The following is an 18,177-nucleotide window of genomic DNA, read 5'->3' on the forward strand; positions in this document are numbered from 1 at the left end:
CGGGTGTGTTGTTATCCAATTAGCACCTTACTCTACACAAGCACTTTACAGACAAAACACTGGAGGTGATTACATACACATGCCACTTGTCCATTTAACGCTATCTTCCTCATCACTATGCGTCCAGCTTTTTCATGGCTGTTTAGAGTAATGGGCTGTTCTAACAAAATTAATTGTTAACGTTCGAGAATGGCTTAATATTTTAATAATTATACAAAGTGTTTCATTGTATGAAAGCCTCAAATTTATTTAAAAATTCCACCATTAGTAATAGAAATTGTTTTGTTTGTTTGCTATATAATATTTCTGTATCAATCATGTTTCAACAGAAGTGCCTGCGTACAGAAGCCTGTATGGTTTTATTTTACTTTTTTCCAAGTTGCTTATTTTACTCAGCAGTTTTCCCCCTCAACAGACTTGTGATAACCACATCTTTTAAATCTGTACATGTCATCAGAACAACCTAGAGTTTTATTGCTTTGACATTTGATCTGACCCGCCCATCGTGGAAGACCATCGTGGCTTCTCAGTTGCTCTGAGCCGGTGACCTAGAAGCGAAACTTGCCTTTCCGTCCTCACTGTTGACCTACAACAGTCCAGGTATCCACACACCCCAGGCACTGGAGTTTTAGTCAACAGACAGGCCCTGCTCTCCCATCGGGTCCCGGTGGTGGGGCTCAGGGCATTAACCATCCTAAGAGCCTGGTAGAAAGTAGACTGGCAGGTAGAGTAATTAAAGTCTGCTCGTTTTGTATAGGCCTTTTCCAGTTCAGCAGTTACCTCTGAAACACAGCAACAGAGGCCAAATTGTGGACAGTCGGAGATGCCATCCTGCAGCGAGTGGTGGCTCCCAGCCCGGGCGCAGGGTCGGGGTCCCCCCAGGATCAAGCCCAGAACCTCACTAGATCTTGCTGGGCAGGCTGGTCACGGGCAGAGCTGGTTTTGACAGGACCCACACCAAAACTCTACCACTGACAGCTCCAGCTGGCTCACCCACTGGGCTCAGTGACTAAGAGTGGAGCGTGTGGAGCGCTGTATTAATAGCTTTCAGTTTGCCTTAAACTGTGGAGGGACCAAGCCACAAAGGAAATGTTTATCTGCACCACGACTGTGAACATGAGGATGCTGACCACGAGGGAGGGCGGATTCCTTTTAAGGCTTGTGCGTTGCAAAAGACACACACACACACACACACACACACACACACACACACACACACACACACACTCCCCTCCCTGGTTTCGCTACCCAAGGGCACCCTCTGGATAAGAGCACATTGATGGGTCCCCGGCACTGCCTTCTCCTTGCCCCGGGCCGTGCGGGGAGCTCCGCGGTGGCTCCTCCGCGGTCCCTGTCGCGGCCTCCAGCACCAGCCGGGTGGGTCACCGGGGCGGGGGTGGGAAGGCCCGAGCGCGGGCCCCGCGCGCATCCGAATTCACTCCGCTGCGCCGATTGGTGGAAGCCCGGGGGGCGGCGGCCAGGCCTGCGGCTCGCCCGGCGGTTCGCTGCGCGTCGCTGGCAATCAGGGCGCGCGGGGCTGGGCGCCGGGGCCGCTCGACGCTGCGCCGCGGGCTCGTTGCGCGGTCGCCGCCGCAGCCGCCTCCTGGTCCCTCCGCCGAGCCTCGGCGCGGGGCGGCGTCCCCAGCCCGGGGGCGGACACCATGGTGAGTGCTCCCGGATGGGTTCGGAGACGCTCGCCGGGCCTTCCCGCCGTCGGCCTGCATCCGGAGTGGGGAGACGGGGACGTCGGGGGTCGCGGCGGGGGCGGCCGGTGCCTTTGCTTCCGGAGCTGGGGAGGGGACGTGCGGCCGAGGCGCGTGTCTCCCGGTTCAGGGCGGCCGAGCGGCCGGGGAGGCGTCGGGTTCGGTCCCCTCCGCCACGCTTTCCGGATGCCCGGCCGGCCTCCGCGCGGTGACAGGTGAGCGGGTCCTGGGGTGGGGCGGAAGAGACCGGGAGGGTCTGCCCCTGACTGGGGCAGGGGTGGCGCCCCTGGGCTGCCCGGCCTTACCACCGAGGACCCGTCCGCCCGCCGGAACGGAGCGCAAGCAGGGCGCGGGCCCCAGGGTCCAGCGCAGGGCCCCCGCCCCTTCCCACCCGCAGCTGGCCCCTGACACCCGGTTTCCTGCCCCCGCAGTACGGATTCGTGAATCACGCGCTGGAGCTGCTGGTGATCCGCAATTACGGCCCGGAGGTGTGGGAGGACATCAAGTAAGTGACCGGCTGCCCCGGCCTCGCCTGGCCCGCTACAGCCCCTGCGCCTCGCCGCATCCTCCGCTTCCTGCCGGGTGGCGGGCGCGCATCCTTGGCGCTGCTCCGCCCGCCACTCCCGCCGCAGCCGCGCTCCCACGCCCCGGAGCGGACCCGGAGGAGGGGCGGCGGGCGGGGCGGCGAGGGTGGGGGCGGGGGGGGGCCGGGGTCACCGCGGCCTCCAGACCCGGCCCGGGCGTGGGAACGCGCCGCCCGCCCGCCGCTCCCGGGCCTGGGGGCCGGCGGCTCCCACGCGGAGGGACCGGGGGACCAAGAGGCCTCGGCCGTGCTCGGGCTTCCAGAGGCCTTGGAAACCAGCTCGTTTGTCGTTTACACACCTTGCCCACATCAGCAAACACCGTGCGGCCCTTTGGGGATGCTGAAACCCACTTTGCCCGAGACTGTTGGTTGAGTGCATTTATTCATATGAATAAAATGCCCCCCCCTCCTTTTTTGTTTCTGTTGTGGTGAAGCCTGCCACTTGTGGGAGGGCGTCCTGGTTTCAGTCCAGAGCTGTGAGCCGCGTGCTCTGGGTGTGCGCAGAAAAGCCCACCCACCTGAGAGTCCGAACATGCTGCAGGGATGGGCCACTCTCCCTGCGAACACACTGAGCATCTCAATCTTGCAAAGTTAGAGGTTTAACAAAGTTGAAATCTCATAGTTTAAATCTCTTTCTTTCTCTCCCACTCTAGTGAAATTTGCGCGTTAACTTGTTTAGATGACCACAGCGAAGTAGCTACACCAAAACCCTGTACCGTGTGGATTTTCATATTGGGGCAGTGTAACTGCCACCTTCAAAGAGAGGCAGAGGGACTGGTTACCTGGCGGGCAGAGACCACATTGTTATTTACTCTGATTTCCTGTACTCACTGATTTCATTTTCTTATATCAAGTAGGTGATGATCTCATGCTGTTTTTCCTAAATAGACTACAATTATTAGCAGTCAATTCTAGCAGGCTTTATTATGCAGTTACATGACAGTGATTTCTTACACAAATCTGTTTCCATGGAAATGACCAGGGTTAAATATTAAGCAGTGGAATGCAGCTTTTCCTTTCTTTGGGTCTGTATTATTGAGCACTGTTTCTTGTTCCATAAGACGTTTACTTTACCCTCAGGGGCACATCTGCATATTCTAAAGAGAAGTGGAGATTGGGCATTTATGCAGTTCAGTGAAGTGAAAACCTAGGCACTAAAGCTTACTTTGGAATTGGAATTTTCTGTTTATTAGTTAACTTTATTAATTACAGTTTTTATTTTGCTTGGTAGACAGTGTCACAGAGAAAGCAGGCATCAAGAGCAAGATTTTAAACCACTTTTGTTTATCTTTTTTTATTGAAGTGTAGTCAGTTACAATGTCGGTTTCTGGTTACAGCATAATGTCTCAGTCATACATGTACATACATATATTCCTTTTCATAGTCTTTTTCATTACAGATTATATTGAATATAGTTCCCTGTGCTGTACAGAAGACACTTGTTTATCTGTTTTGTATACAGTAGTTAGTATATGCAAATCTCAAACTCCCAGGTTATCCCTTCGCACCGTCTTTCCCACTGGTAACTAAGATTGTTTACTATATCTGTGAGTCTGTTTCTGTTTTGTAGATGAGTTCGCTTTTAAACCACTTTCTTTGTGAATTTATGAAAGCATCATATATATCTCCCACATAATATTTTCTCATTGGTAAGATAGAAATTCCCAGATTTCCTGGTGGATAAGCGATGACAGTGAATATGAGTTTTGAGAGCACAATAAAAGATGGCTGTTATGATTAAACGGTCTTATATATATTACTCGGATTTAGAATGTGTCTTACCCATTATGAGTTTAGATCGTTGTCAGATACAGAGGTGAAAAGTGACATATCATAGAGAAATGTTTCAGAAATGTAAAAAATTAAATTATCAAATGATTTGTTTACATTGGCCAGCTATTCCACGCAGAAGATCAAAATATCTAAAAATTTTACAAATTCCTCTGAGGTGAGAACTTTACCAAACCACACTAAGGATACTGTTGCATTTTACTTTAAAATAATTTATTAATTTTTAATTAAATATCAACATCTTCTAATTCATGAATATATCTTTAAGTAGCCTCAGGCGATGTTCTTAATTCATTTAGGTGCTAATAATTTAAATCATACAACACACTTTTTCTTCCGGTAAAATGAAGCAAATCACATGAATCTTTTTCCTACAGAATTACCACGGGGATTATGTGCTCCTGCAAGGGAAATGCTATTAGTTATAGCAGGGTTTGCAGTCCAGGTGTTGGTCTGATTCGTTTTTGTCTAAGCATCTGTCTTGCTGGAGCCCATCTTGTCTCGGACCCAGTTTATCATCTGGAGGAGAGATGCTCAGCTTTCTGCACTGAGGGTGTTATAACAGCTCCTTGGTTTTCCCCGGTCAGCGTCCCAGAGGGATGCCTGTGTGTTCCCTGGAAGAGCATTTGCTTAGCGTGGCAGAGTCTCAGTGCCTGGGGGCAGGAGGGGAGAAGTTGGAAGGGTCTCATGTTAAAGTGTTCCTGGGGAGATCCTGACCCCTCCTCTGACCTCCCCATCTCCTCTGAGGTGGAGCACAGCGAACACTGCTCCAAGATACTCTCAGTTCTGCCTTTTTATGAAAACTGAATATATAAAAAACATTTTTTTTTGTCTCAGTACATACCAAACTCCTGTTATCTTCCTTTTTGCTCTGTGAGAAACTATCTGAATTGTTGCTGTTTATAAAACATCGTATACTACTGTTTTGGTTTGGGAGGAAACGGCCATCCATGGTTCATGAGAAAGGAAGCCACACATTAGTGACAAAGACAATCCTAAGTAACAGATTCCAGATGGAAGATTCTGACTGGTTAGAGCCAGAAATGCTTCACTGTAAACTCCGTACCCACGTTCCCTCCTACCAATAGTATAACCATTTCCCAAGAGCTTTAAATTCCTCTTTTTAAGAAAAAAAATTGTCAAGAGGGACAGTTTCCTTTAAAGGGTCAGTAAGTATTTTTGGTGCTGCAGGCCAGGATTCAGTATCGAGGATTGTACGCGTACCTGTACAGCAGTCAAATGTCAAAAATGCAGAAGCCATTCTTAGCTCCCAAATAGCAAAAAGAGGTGGTGGGTGGGATCTTCTGACGCCTGGGCTGTCCTCTGTCCCTCTGAACTGATTGTGGCCATAAACATGTATCAAAAAGCCAGAGAGCCGTCTGAATCGACTTCAGATCCTGCCTTGTTGGTTTCCTTTCTGTTTTCAGGTGGCCCTTTCTAGATGTCCTGGGTCCTAAGTGAGGATAAACAGCAACCATTTCAGGAAAAAAAAAATGAGGTCAGGACATACATATTCAGAAAGGTCCTAAATCCTTGGTTTAATCACCTCCTTACCCAGTGGCCCTGACTAAAGCAACTTCACATCAAATTACTGGGCTCAGGTTTAGATTTTCTAACTTCACTAGGACGTTAAGATGGATTCAAAAAATGAAAAAAATCTAAGATGATTAAAAATCTTATTGCAGATACTACCTATTATATATGAAATAGATAAACAGCGAGGTCCTGCTGTACAGCACAGGGAACTATATTCAGTATCTTGGGGTAAACCATATGGGAAAGAATGTGAAAAGGAATATATGTATGTATATATACATGTATAAATGAATCCCTATGCTGTACACCAGAAACTAACACAACATTGTAAGTTGACTATATTTCAGTTAAAAAGAGTCTATTAGAAACAAAAAACACCTTCCTGAAAACTCTCTTGCCTAGAGTTGAGCAGGACAAGGGATGAAATAAAAAGAAGAGTCTAGAGTCCAGAGTGCGACATGGTGTACGGGTTAGCTCTTCTCTGCTTTACAGAGAGAACTGAGAGAAAAATTTGGATCAAAATCTTGGTATGAGATTTGAAGATGAACTAATGACACTGTTAGTTGGTAAATACTGGAGTAAGTTCCTCTAGGAGGCTGTCCGTAATCTCCCCTGTGCAGAGAAGGCATAATTGTTCAGCATGGTTTTATCTGACTTCCTCTAGCAGGGCAGCAAGCTTTTTCACTCATTGACCTAAACATTCTTTCATTCTCTCATTAAGCTTGTTTTTAATGATCAGAGTCCGGTGTTCAGGCACAGAGGATAGGAAAGCATGTAATAACAATACTTGCTTTCAGATAAAGTCTAGAGATGTCGGGCTATTTCTACTCTCACTATGTCTGGGTTTTTCTGCCTGTAGCTTACACATGGGAACATTGGGCTGTTGGGCAGTATACTCTTATTTTCCAGTTTTGAAAGTAACGCATCTGGTTGAGTTTGTTTATCATGAATTAATCATTATATGCAGTACTCCAGAAATTGACACAATGTTGTAAACGGACTATACTTCAATTAAAAAAAGGAATTAATCATTACGGTTCCTATAACGAGGAACCTATAAAAGAGGTTCTTACTCCAGTATTCATCAAATGCTTGGCTGTAATATAAGCTAGATATGTGACCTCCCCAGGATTGTGAGATGGTGGATGATGTCTGTAAAGTGCTTCACACAGGTTGTGAAAGAGAACTGCCTCATAAATGGTAGCTGTTACTAGTTTTACTCCAGAACCAAAGTTTCTCAACTTTTCCTTTTGCCAGCTCCCCTGAAAGATAGGAAAGGCTCCTTTACATGATAGTCACTCTTGGAAGTCTGGGTGCTACACCCATCTAAGTGTGCCCTCATTGCATCCCCCCTTACCCATCCCCATTTGTTATTCGAACGTGCAGCATATGCTTTTTTTTAAAAAAAAATTCATTAGTTTGATTTTTTTCAGATCCCATATATATGTGATAACATACAGTATTTGTCTTTCTCTATCAGACATATTTCACTAAGCTTAATACCCTCCTGGCCATTCTATGTTGTGGCAAATGGCAGAATTTTATTCTTTTTCATGACTGAGTAGTATTCCATTGTGTGGAAAACACACACACACACACACACACACACACACACACACACACACATCACCTCTTCTTTATCTAGTCATATAGATGGACATTTAGGTTGCTCCCATATGCTCTTTTTTTTAAGTTCTTTTTTTGAGGGGTAGGTAATTAGGGTTTTATTTATTTTTTTAGTGGAGGTACTAGGGATTGAACCCAGGACCTCCTGCATGCTAGGCATGTACTCTGCCACTGAGCTATACCATCCCCCCTGCTCCCATATGCTCTTAATATTCATTTTATCAAAACAACTTAAAACCAAATTATGTTCCACATTTTGCCATGTTTTAATCAAATTTTCATATTTATATTCATGAAGCTATATTGTCACATATGTATCATATATATATATATCATTACATTTCTATGCCTTCCTGTATTCTTGCTCAAGTAGGTTTTAAAATATTAACAGCACTTTTTTATTTTAAAAGCTGTCTAAAATTTCCAAAGTCCCTTCCTCTCTGAAATTTCACGAGTGCCACAGCATCCACGTGCAACAGGACAGGCCTTTCCAGCTCATTTTGTCCCAACTTTGTTGAGTTAGAATTGGCACATAACATTGTGTGAGTTTAAGGTGTCTGATGTGTGGATGAGATACTTTTGTACATTGCAAACTGAGTACCATTACATTATCAGCTACCACCTCCGTCCCGTCACACTGTTACAATTTATGTGTGTGTGGTGAGAACACTGAAGACCTGCTCTCCTAGCCACTCTCCTAGTTTTAAGTATGTGGTCCCGTGTTCTCTATAATTGCCGTGCAGAACATTGGTCCCCAAACTTGTTAGTCTTGTAGCTGGTGATCTGTACCCTCCGAGCAACATACTCCCAGCCCCTGGTACCCGCCACTGTCCTGTGGTTCTGAGTTTTTCCTTTTCAGTTTTCATATATAAGGGAGCTCAATGCTTTTTTTTTTCTTTAATGATGAAATTGTGTTCCCGAGAGGCTAAAGGACTGTTCTAAGGAATTATATCAGGAAGTTGAATCAGACCTCCAATTCTGCTCTTTATTTTTTTTTTTTTAATTGAGGTGTAGTTGATTTACAGTGTTACATTGGTTTCAGGTGTACAGCCAAGTGATTCAGTTATACATATGTATTCTTTTTGTGATCCAACCCTGTTCTTCTGATGCCAGGGTTGCTGCTACTTTTGAGAAAGAAATAGGAGCCAATGTAGTTTACATACAAAAATGAAACCGTATTAATTTTCATTCCCAGAAACTTCCTCAGAAAACAAACAAATGAAGACACAGGTTAAAAAAGTCAGTAAATGAGATAATTGTGAGGATCAGGACCTTTTTCTCTAGGAAGACCTGCCAGTTAGCGTGAAGGACGGGAGGCACAGTGTGTGGGCTGACAAGCTCACTGAGGGTCGACGTTACCTGTGCAGGTGGGGCTTGGTGTCCAGGGCAGACCCCTTCCCATGACCCGCGGGGCGCTCTGTGTGCAGAACATAGGACACAGAACGCGGCCGTGTGATGAGCAGTGGCTGAGGTGGGGAGCCAGCTCGCAGCCTTGTCTCAGGGCTTGTTTTGATGATCGAAATATCACCCAGAAGCCAAGCGTGGTCTTTGTTTTAACTGAATTCTGTCATCTTTTGAAGTTAAAAAAAAAAGAGAAAGCTCACAGAAGCATATTATGTAATCAGGTGTCAAAGAAGCTTTGTAGGTTAAAATGGGCACCAGGGATGGAGGAGGAATCAGAAAATCCTCATTCTCCCTCCCTCACTCCCAGACCCCCTTAGGGCGAACGCCGACCGTTCTCTCGTCCTGCTCACAGCGGACAGTGTCCTTCTGACCCTGTCACTTCTCTCCAGGATGGGAAACTCAAGTGCATCCTTCTCTCCTGTGTGTTGGAAAGCCAGTTAGGAGTCGAGACCATGCAGACATCACTGGGAAAGCGCGTTAGGGAAATCTATAGCCCCGCCCGGCTGGGAGGCTGACAGCCAGGACCTGAGTGAGGACTTGCAGCTTTTCTATTCGCTGCTCTGCCTCTCGGCTCATTAACCAGGAAACAGTGGGGGGAACGTGTCTTTGTTTATGTCCAGCAAGTGGGGCATCTTTTCTATATCAAGAGCTATGAGGTTAGCGGTGTCTTCTCCAGGGGACACATAAACGTTCCCATGGATTTATCCTTCCTTTTCGTTACCGTGTCCTTGGTTGTACTGAACACTCTGACCGACTTGCCACTTAGTGTTGGATCGCAAAATAGTAAATTGTTCCTTTGTTGAAATTCTTTGTGGTCAGTCTTCATATCAGCCAGACACAGGAAGCTTTCGTCCACACCCCCACCGGTGCCCAGCACCCAGCCTCGCGGGCAGGTTTTCAGGTCCTGGGCCAGGCTGAGCTTCCCCGTGGGGGTGACACCTGTGCTCAGAAGGGCCTCTCCCCCATGCTCCCCACCCTTCCTCCAGTGGAAACAGTTCTCAGCTTTGAGCTGGCAGGACAGGTCTTACTTCTTAACGGAAGGCTTCTGTCGCCTCCAGAACTATGCTGTTTCCTCACAGTACATGCATGCGTTTATAACTATTTTATTGCGTGATTAATGCCTGTCTTGTCTCCCTTAACTGCAGCTTCTGCAACCAGCACAAAGCCCCCCTCTGCGTATTCATATATGTATAAGTGAATTATCTTTCACATTTTAGTTTCTGGAGAATAGAGCACAGATATATTCACCACACATATTTTTTTTTCTGTAGCCAGGATTTGTTATGTCAGAACGGTGACATCTTCAACTACTATGTAATAAACTAGAAACCCCATTGAAATGGGCATTTCTTACATGAACAAAGGCAGATGATATGGCAATAAGTTACAGCATCTCTTTTTGGAAGGGTCAGAGTGCATACGTAGTTGTAAGAAAAGGATTCAGAATGCTGCTGTCAGACCCCTGATCTCATACACTCAAAGACACTTACTGGATTGGATTCAGGAGAAGACTGGCTCCTTTAGCAGGTGTCTGCAAGGCAGCTATCTGTGGTGCTGTTTAAGGTCAGCGTCACAGACTGCAGATAAAGGTTTGTAAAATGCTGAACTTCAATTTGAAAACTAGATGAGAATGCTCACCTGGCCTCTCTGTTTTGAATGTAGCAGGTTGTAGAAATTGACACTTACCGTGTGGTCCCACAGTCACCAACTCCCCGAGTCCTCAAATCCACTGTAGAAAATAGATTTGTTCATTAAGTAAGGGAACTGAGGCTTCAAGATTTTATTCCACCTCTTTTTGTTTGTTTTGGGGAGGAGGTAATTAGATTTACTTATTTTTTAGTGGAGGTACTGGGGATTGAACCCAGGACCTCGTGCATTGCTGAACACATGCTCTGCCACTGAGCTATACCCTCCTTGGGGCTTCAAGACTTTAAATCCCTGCCTCAAACCACTCATTTATTAATCATCAGAGCAGAGGTTTGGACACGGATGTTATGTGATATCCCCACACGAGAAGGACTTATAACTGTCTCCTTTCCAAAGACAGCGTAGCCTGGAAGCGGGCTTCGTACAGGTGTGTTAGTACCGTGCTCTTTGCTTTGGTTTTCCGGTGCTTTTCAAGCTCTTGTCCAGGTGCTTGTGGCTGTTACGTCTTTAAAGGTGGCTTTATTCAGAAACAGAACGTCTACTAAAGAGAATCAGAGCCTCAGAAATTAAGAGCAGTGTGTTTATTTCTGGAGGCGCTGTGGCCGATGTGCTGGGGAGGCGAGTTAACAGAGGTGGACCCACACCCCAGGCAGAGGGACATCATTTGTCCGATGAAGAGACTGCAAAGGGCTCATTGGAGATGTTTGTGGTGGTTGTGTGTCCAGAACTGGGGCGATTTACTAATGAGACTGTCTCATTAGTAAGACAAGTTGGACACAGTCAGAAAAAAATGCAGTTATGTATCAAGAGTGATACTCTTCATAAATGCAGCTCGCTTGGGAGAGCATTCACTGTCACTGTGTACAGTGCTGGGACGAGTGACGACATGGACCCAGGAAGACGCACCTGAACCACCTGGAAGAGGCTCCTCCCCTCGACGGCTCCCTGCTTCCGGGTTCAGACTTCTGGGGAATCCTTGAGTTGGGATCTTGAAAACTGAGAGCCCATTAATGCTTCCCAACTACTCCAAAAAAAGCAATATACATTTTTAATCTTTAGATGTTACTTATAATTGTTACCTGTGTTCATACTATGTATATGTTCATACTATATACACATTATATATATAATATATATGTTTATATATATTGATACTATGTGTATATGTTACCTGTGTTTAGACTGCAGTTGGAGGTTTTAACTTTAATAGTGGTTGGACACACCCCACGACTGTGCCGTCCTGACCTCACTAAAACGAACCGTCCTAGGATTTATCGTCAAGGCGACATCTGCATCCTGTCTCTGAAACAGCCTGGGCTGTGAGCGCGGTTTTCGCAGGAGCAGCTGTCACTGGTCAGGGTGGTGGTTTGATTTGCGCTGACCTCGTCTGCCTGAGACCAGACATTATTCTGAGGCTCCATTTTCAGGATGCTTGTATTCAGACTCTCCCATCCTAGGATACCGGTTTTCCTACCTCCCCGGGAAGCTTCTTTACCTCACAGCCAGCGCCTTTGCCATGTACCAAGCTTACTTGAGGGGCGCACAGTAGCAGGAGCTCAGTGTCAGAACGTGAATTCAGTTTTTGTACGCTCACATTTTGCAGCTAAGGAAGATATCTCCCCAGTGTGGAGTTATAAAGAATGCTGCCTGGGTATTTCGGACAACTTGTATACCTACTTTAAAATCTAGGTGTAAGTTTAAAAATTCCTAAGTTTGAAAACAAACTATGTTTTTTTTTTTTTTGCCAGTGATGTTTGAGTGTTTGATTTTTAGTGAGGAAATACACTTAATTAATCCATTTATGTCTTTTAAAACTTGCACACATCCACTGAGTGCAGGCTCCATTCCGGGCACCCAGGTGAGGCACCAGTGATTAAAAACACAAATGGCGAAACCACAAAACCAGAAAATCCCACCCTGAGAAAAATGCCAACTGTCCTTTTGGGGAAAGGTAATTAGTGTAAAGAAATGATCAGTTTCAATTCCAGCAAGTAACCATTTCTAAGAGCAAGTGGGAGATGAATTGTCAGTGGGAAAATTGTCCACATCTGCCTCCTCAATTTTTAACACTTATTCTGGCTACAGATATATAGAATAGGATTATTTCTGGTTCTGTCTCCAGGTGAAGGTTTGGACTTTGTTTTTAAAGCTCCCAGGAGGGCTAGAAGTTGTTTGATTTTGGCTATCTGAATGAATCCTATCAGCGAATCCACAAATTGAGAGCAACTTTAGGTTAATTATTCTGATGCTAAGTGAAAGCCGCCAAGGCTGTGTTGTCCCCCTCCCCCTCTTCCTCCACTTGCTTCCTGGTCCTCCCCCCACACCTCCCCCTCGAATCACTGAGTGATGCGCCAAGTAGAAAACTCTAATGCTTAGCCTCCCCCCTGCCAAACCACAGTTATTAAGTATACAGGGGAAGATAACACAAACTACTGTATGTCATACTATCTGGAAATAGTGCAACACTATGTCTGTTTGGGGTTTTCCAAGGGATTTTTATAATAATAATGGGAAACAATGGAATGCAGTCACACCAGCCAAATATATGGTGATGGCTGTTCCATTGGTTACCATTTGGTAGATGAACAGTGTTGAATACACTGTGCTCCGTTTTGCCTATGGCTTGATACGGTATTTTTTGTCACCGAAAAAGTATTGGAAAGAAAACCAAACCTATGTCCAAAGTCGTTTTTTTCTTTTCAGGGAAATTTTAAACTATGTTTCTTGGAGAAGCCTGTGTTCTCCTCCTATGTAAATATAATTTAAATTACAGGAAATTACATAATTTCCTGGTGTAGTACAACAATTTAGACAAAATTGATGCTCAAAAATATGTTCTGAATAATGAATGAGTCTAGAAGACTTGGTTCATGTGCCTGACTGAAGTGGGATGGTCTAAGCACAAAAGGCATTCTACACATCAAGAAAATAAGTCAAGTATTGTTACAAGTGTTATATCTGTATGTTGGATTCATCCTTTACTTTGCTTTTAAGAAGAAAAAGTCCTTGAAAGTTATGGGTTGGGAAGGTGAGGGATGGAGAATTACGCGGTCAGAGTGCGTGAGCTGTGGACATTGTTTATGTAACCAGAATACCAGCTCCCTTCCCAACCTCTCTTACATGTGGTGGTCACCCTCTGTGACTTCAGGTCGCTGGTGAGAGACATTTTTAACACTAAGGAGAGAAGAAATTGTGTCACGTTGGAAGGAAGGCTGTAGAGCTTCCCTGAAAGGATGGAGGCAGATGTATGTTAAAAATATATCCGAGAGATTACTGTCATCACGTGTCCGTGCTCTCTGGAGGCTGAACCAGTGCAAAGTCTGAACAAACCTAAATTTTCCTGGAAGCTGGAAGAAAAGCTGTATTGAGAATCAAGAGACCCCAAGAAAGCGTTTATTAGCTCAAAATGTCTACTGGCATTAATCACAATAATACTGCCTGAAATTAATTTTTTGGCTATTACTTCTCTGCACTGTAAGTTCCCCTGCTCAGCTGAATGGAGTGAGCTGATCATCAATAAAGTGTAATATCTCCAATTAGCTTTCACTCTGAAAAGGGAAGAATTGGAGGAATGGGCTACAGAAAGAAGTGAAGTGGGTCCAGAGAGATTGGGTCATTTTGCCTCCTGGAGTCTTTGCTCAAACATTAACTCCTTCAGGAAGCCGCCGGCTGTCACTGCCTTTAACCTTGTGTCCCGCCTCCTCCTCCAACCCCTTCGTCTCACCGTGTATCCTCCCCTGCTGTCTTTTGTAGCATTTATCATCTTGGAGTAAATTATGCAATTTGCACGTATGTTATGTAAACATAATGATTCATAAATATAATTATATATATATATGCTGTCGCTTATTTCTGCCAGCTGAAGTGTAAGTTCTATGAAGGCAGAGATCTTTATTTTGTTCACTGATACAGTAAAAGTGCTTTGAAAAGTGCTTGGGGCATAATAGCTGTTCAAGTATTTGCGGCAAAACATCCCCCTCCCGCCAGGAGGAAAAGAAGGATAATTAAAAGGTGACTCAAAGTTTCCCAAGACAACTGTAAATAAGGAATTCTAAGTCTTTTGAATAATTCATTGGTTTTCAGTGTGAAATTTTTAAGAGAAGATGGTTATTTCCTTTCATGTAGTGCTGTTTAATTTCTGTTTCAGCCTCCCTCCAGGAGGTATGTTGGGCTGAACACTTCAGGAAGTAAAGCTTAAAAGATAAGGGAGCTTATTTTATTAAAGCAGGAGACAGAAGAGAGGGACGCACTGACTTATGGTTGGGGGGGAGTCCCTAGGGAGATGGCCATTTCTCTATTTCATGCAGAAGAACTGTGTATTCTGTTTGTAGCTCATTGGTGACTGTTTCTGAGAAACTGAGTCTGTTACACAAATTTATGTTGTTTGATTTACCCCAGTTGGAAGAAAAAGGATAGGACACAGTGAGAGCAATGAATTAATTTGTACTTCATTATATCTTTAATTAAGATTGGTTTATGTTTTATGAGAATGCCCTAAATCAGAGGCTTCGAAATCCCAATCTGTAGACCATTGCTGTTTCCTAATAAAATGTTAGTGACAAAAAGGAGAAAAAAATGAAGCCCTCCAAATCCTGCAACTCAACGATTCCATTTCTAGGAATGTATCCTATTTTTTACGTAGAAATATAAATATTAGTTACAGAGGTATTCATCACAACCTTTTGTTTGTGCTTGTGAAAAAGTAAGAGCAATTTAATACCTGTTGAAACTTCAATGTGTGTAACCGAGGCAATTCTATGTAGTCCAGGCATAGAAATCGATTTACTGACATTTACTTCCAATAGGAAGTCAAGAAAGGAGGTTTCATAGGAGTATGATCTGGTGTGTGTAACGTATCCAAGTATTTCAAGTATGAGCAACCTGAATATAACATTAGCAGTGGTCATCTCAGGACACTGGAGGGTTTTGTAAAGGTTTTCTTTTCCCACACTGTATATTTTTATACAGTTAGAAATTAGAACGTGTAAGATACACACTAGCATTTGTCTTAAGGCAAGTCAGTGTTTGTACATTCTGTCTTCATAATTTGGGGCTATTTCACTGACTTTTGGCTTTAAAAAGACTTGAAGTCTTAGAGATGTGTTCCTTTCGTTTAACAGCTGTGTCTGTTCAGCCAGAGCGAGAACCTCACACCTACATGCACCCTTTGCGTTTCTGAGTCTGTGAACATAAGTGCTGTGGGCTTTGGTAATACCCGTCGCGCTTAGAATGTGCTTCACCTCTTTACAGCTGTGGGAGCTGGATTATGCGATTGCTCCCATTTTAGAAAAGAGGGATTTTAACGCTCACAGGCTCTGTGTGACTTGCCCAAGTTCATCGGCTGGTACATTCTGGGCTCTGAAGGTCACATCTCCGTGCCCGCCAAAATCACGCTCCTCTTCCCCCAACGTGCACGCTGGCGCGTCCTGGCAGGCAGACAGGTGGCCTGTCCTGAAGGACACAGGCTGTCTGGGAGAAGTCTCCATCCCGCCTGCACCTAAGCTGTGCTGCCGCCTGGAGTTGTTCCCTCGAGCAGACGCCGGTGTCCCAGCCCCGGGTGTCCCAGCAGCTGTGACAGCAGCGCCTCCGAGGGGAGAAGGTGGTTGTGTCCGCCTGGGTGGCGGGTGGGGGCTGTTCCGTCACTTGTGTTTGTTCTCCTGGAGCCTCCGGGGGCTTGGATGGCTGGGTTTGGAGTCAGAGGTGGAGATGGATGCTCCTGAATTCGTGGGTCTCAAGCTGGACAAGCTCTCTGGGACCCTGCCCGTCAGTGCTCTTCCGAAGCAGACGGTACTTTGAACAACACAGACACTTGTTGGAGAAAAAGAATCCAGATCCCACCAAAGTAAACATACTCATGTAATCCTGGCAGCTACTGAAATGAGAACTGTGATTGCCCCTCTTTAATCCTGTGTGCGTTCTGAGCCTTTAATACGCTGAGGATGTGCTGCAAGATTTTACCAGTCCACTCGCGCCTCACACTTAGGACATGTAAACCACAGCTCTGGGGCTGACCCTCTTTGCCAGTTCAGCTCCCGGTGACAGCATCCTTCAGCTGCTCAGGCCAGAACTGCAGTGTCATCCTTGCGTCCTTCCCTCCTCCCACATCCTGTGTCCAGTTCATCAGCAAACCGTGCTGAACTTGCCTTCAGGAAACATCCGGACCCGGGCCACTCCCTCCCTCCAACTGCCTCCACCCGGAGTCCATCACCGACATTTCTCTCCTGGATGTCGCAGTAGCCTCCCCGCTGGTCTCCCTGCTCTGCCCTCGCTCTGTCCTCGCTCCGTCCCTGCTCCATCCTGTGCGCCTCTGGTCCATTCTCAGCGCAGCCGCAGGTCCGTCCTTCACTGAGGTCGGTTCATCTCACCGCTTGTATCACAAGTGTCAGGACCTTCATCTCTTCCAAGTACATGAAAGCATCACCCCGTTCGCACCAGGCCCTGGTTACCTCTGATCCTTCCTCTTGTGGCTCCTCTGCTTCCTCCTCCGTTCCTCCAACACCCGGGCTGACCTCCTGCACCTGCTCTTCCTCCGCCCGGAACACACCTGCCTGTCCTGCCCGTCCGGGTGGCTCGGGTCCCGCAGAGCGGCTTCAGACTTGACTCAACTGGCAACTTCTCAGTGATGCTTCCTGCTCCTGTACATGAGATCCCTCCCCCTCCCCAGCTTAATTTTTCTCCAGACCACCCACCCTTATATCTGTGTGTATATGACTTAGTTTCATGCCTCTTCAGCCTCCCCTCCTAGAATGCATTTGTTCCAAGAGGTCGGGCACTTAATCTTACTAAAGGCTGGAACCCTCATGCCTAGAAGAGGACCTGGCGCACATAGGGACTCAACAAATGTTTGCTGACTATTCATTTACCAAACGTTATTTCTTGATTACAGCTGTTATCAGGTATTGTGCTGGGCATTAGAGTACCACACACATGTTAGTCTTCCTAAGACATACTTAAATGTATCATTTTAGTTTGGGGACGGGGATGTGAAATAAGATGTTCTTAGTCACCAGACTTTTAGGTACATGTCATTGATGTGAACAAATGTGCCAAAAGCATATTCTGTTTCAGATATAAAACCATTTTTATGTGATCCTTGGAGCTGTAGTCCCTGCTCTTTTATCTCAACTCTTTCCCCTGTCTCTGCTGTTTTTGTTTTTCTAGAAAAGAGGCACAGTTAGACGAAGAAGGACAGTTTCTTGTCCGAATCATATATGATGATTCTAAAACTTATGATTTGGTTGCTGCTGCAAGCAAAGTCCTCAGTAAGTTGAACGTGACTTTCCTTCTCTGGCTGAGCTACAAGTAGGTGTCCAAGACAAAGGGTAATGTTGTATGGTTGTGCAGGCTATGCACTGCACAACCCTGGTTGTGGGGGATATTCACATATAATGTTAGGCCTAGGCTACCCTGAGTTCTATCTTTCCTCTTACAAACTCTTTGGAGAATAGAGGAGCTCTCTGCCCCTCCCTACAAAAAGCCATGTGTTGAGGAAGGAAAAAAATGTTGTTACTTAATGTAATGAGCTAATAATGTGGTAATAACTTAATATTGCAGTGTCAATGGCCTAGGAATTACAAGTGTAGTATACAGAAAATATTTTCTCCAAATCTTTTCTGTAATCACAAGTTTTCTTGGGTATTGGTAAGAAAAACAAGAACAGAGATCTATATCAGTCAAAACTCATGCAAAGAAGGCAAGTCGCCCACCCTGCAAAAAAAAAAAAAAAAGCTTTATGGAAAAAAGTTGTTCTTAAGGTAGTATCTCTTATTCTCATAGTGCTTCATTTATAACTGGGCTACAGTTTGGATAGAATAGAAAGCAGCTTTTCAGCTTTCTCAGATACACTTGGAAGAGCGAACACCACCTTTTGCAGACTAAACTACAAGA

General features: G+C 45.4%; 1 protein-coding gene across 1 annotated transcript in view; it reads left to right on the forward strand.

The window, feature by feature from the left end:
- Positions 1-1,549: 1,549 nt before the first annotated feature.
- The window catches only part of GUCY1B1 (guanylate cyclase 1 soluble subunit beta 1), a 46,337-nt gene continuing 29,709 nt past the window's right edge, over positions 1,550-18,177 (forward strand). Inside the window, exons 1-3 of the mRNA XM_031463701.2 lie at positions 1,550-1,664; positions 2,135-2,208; positions 17,452-17,552. Coding sequence (XP_031319561.1) covers positions 1,662-1,664; positions 2,135-2,208; positions 17,452-17,552 — 178 coding nt within the window. The 5' untranslated portion in view covers positions 1,550-1,661. The remainder of the gene's footprint in view (positions 1,665-2,134; positions 2,209-17,451; positions 17,553-18,177) is intronic.

Source organism: Camelus dromedarius, chromosome 1, assembly GCF_036321535.1.
Source record: "Camelus dromedarius isolate mCamDro1 chromosome 1, mCamDro1.pat, whole genome shotgun sequence".
Lineage (NCBI taxonomy): Eukaryota > Metazoa > Chordata > Mammalia > Artiodactyla > Camelidae > Camelus > Camelus dromedarius.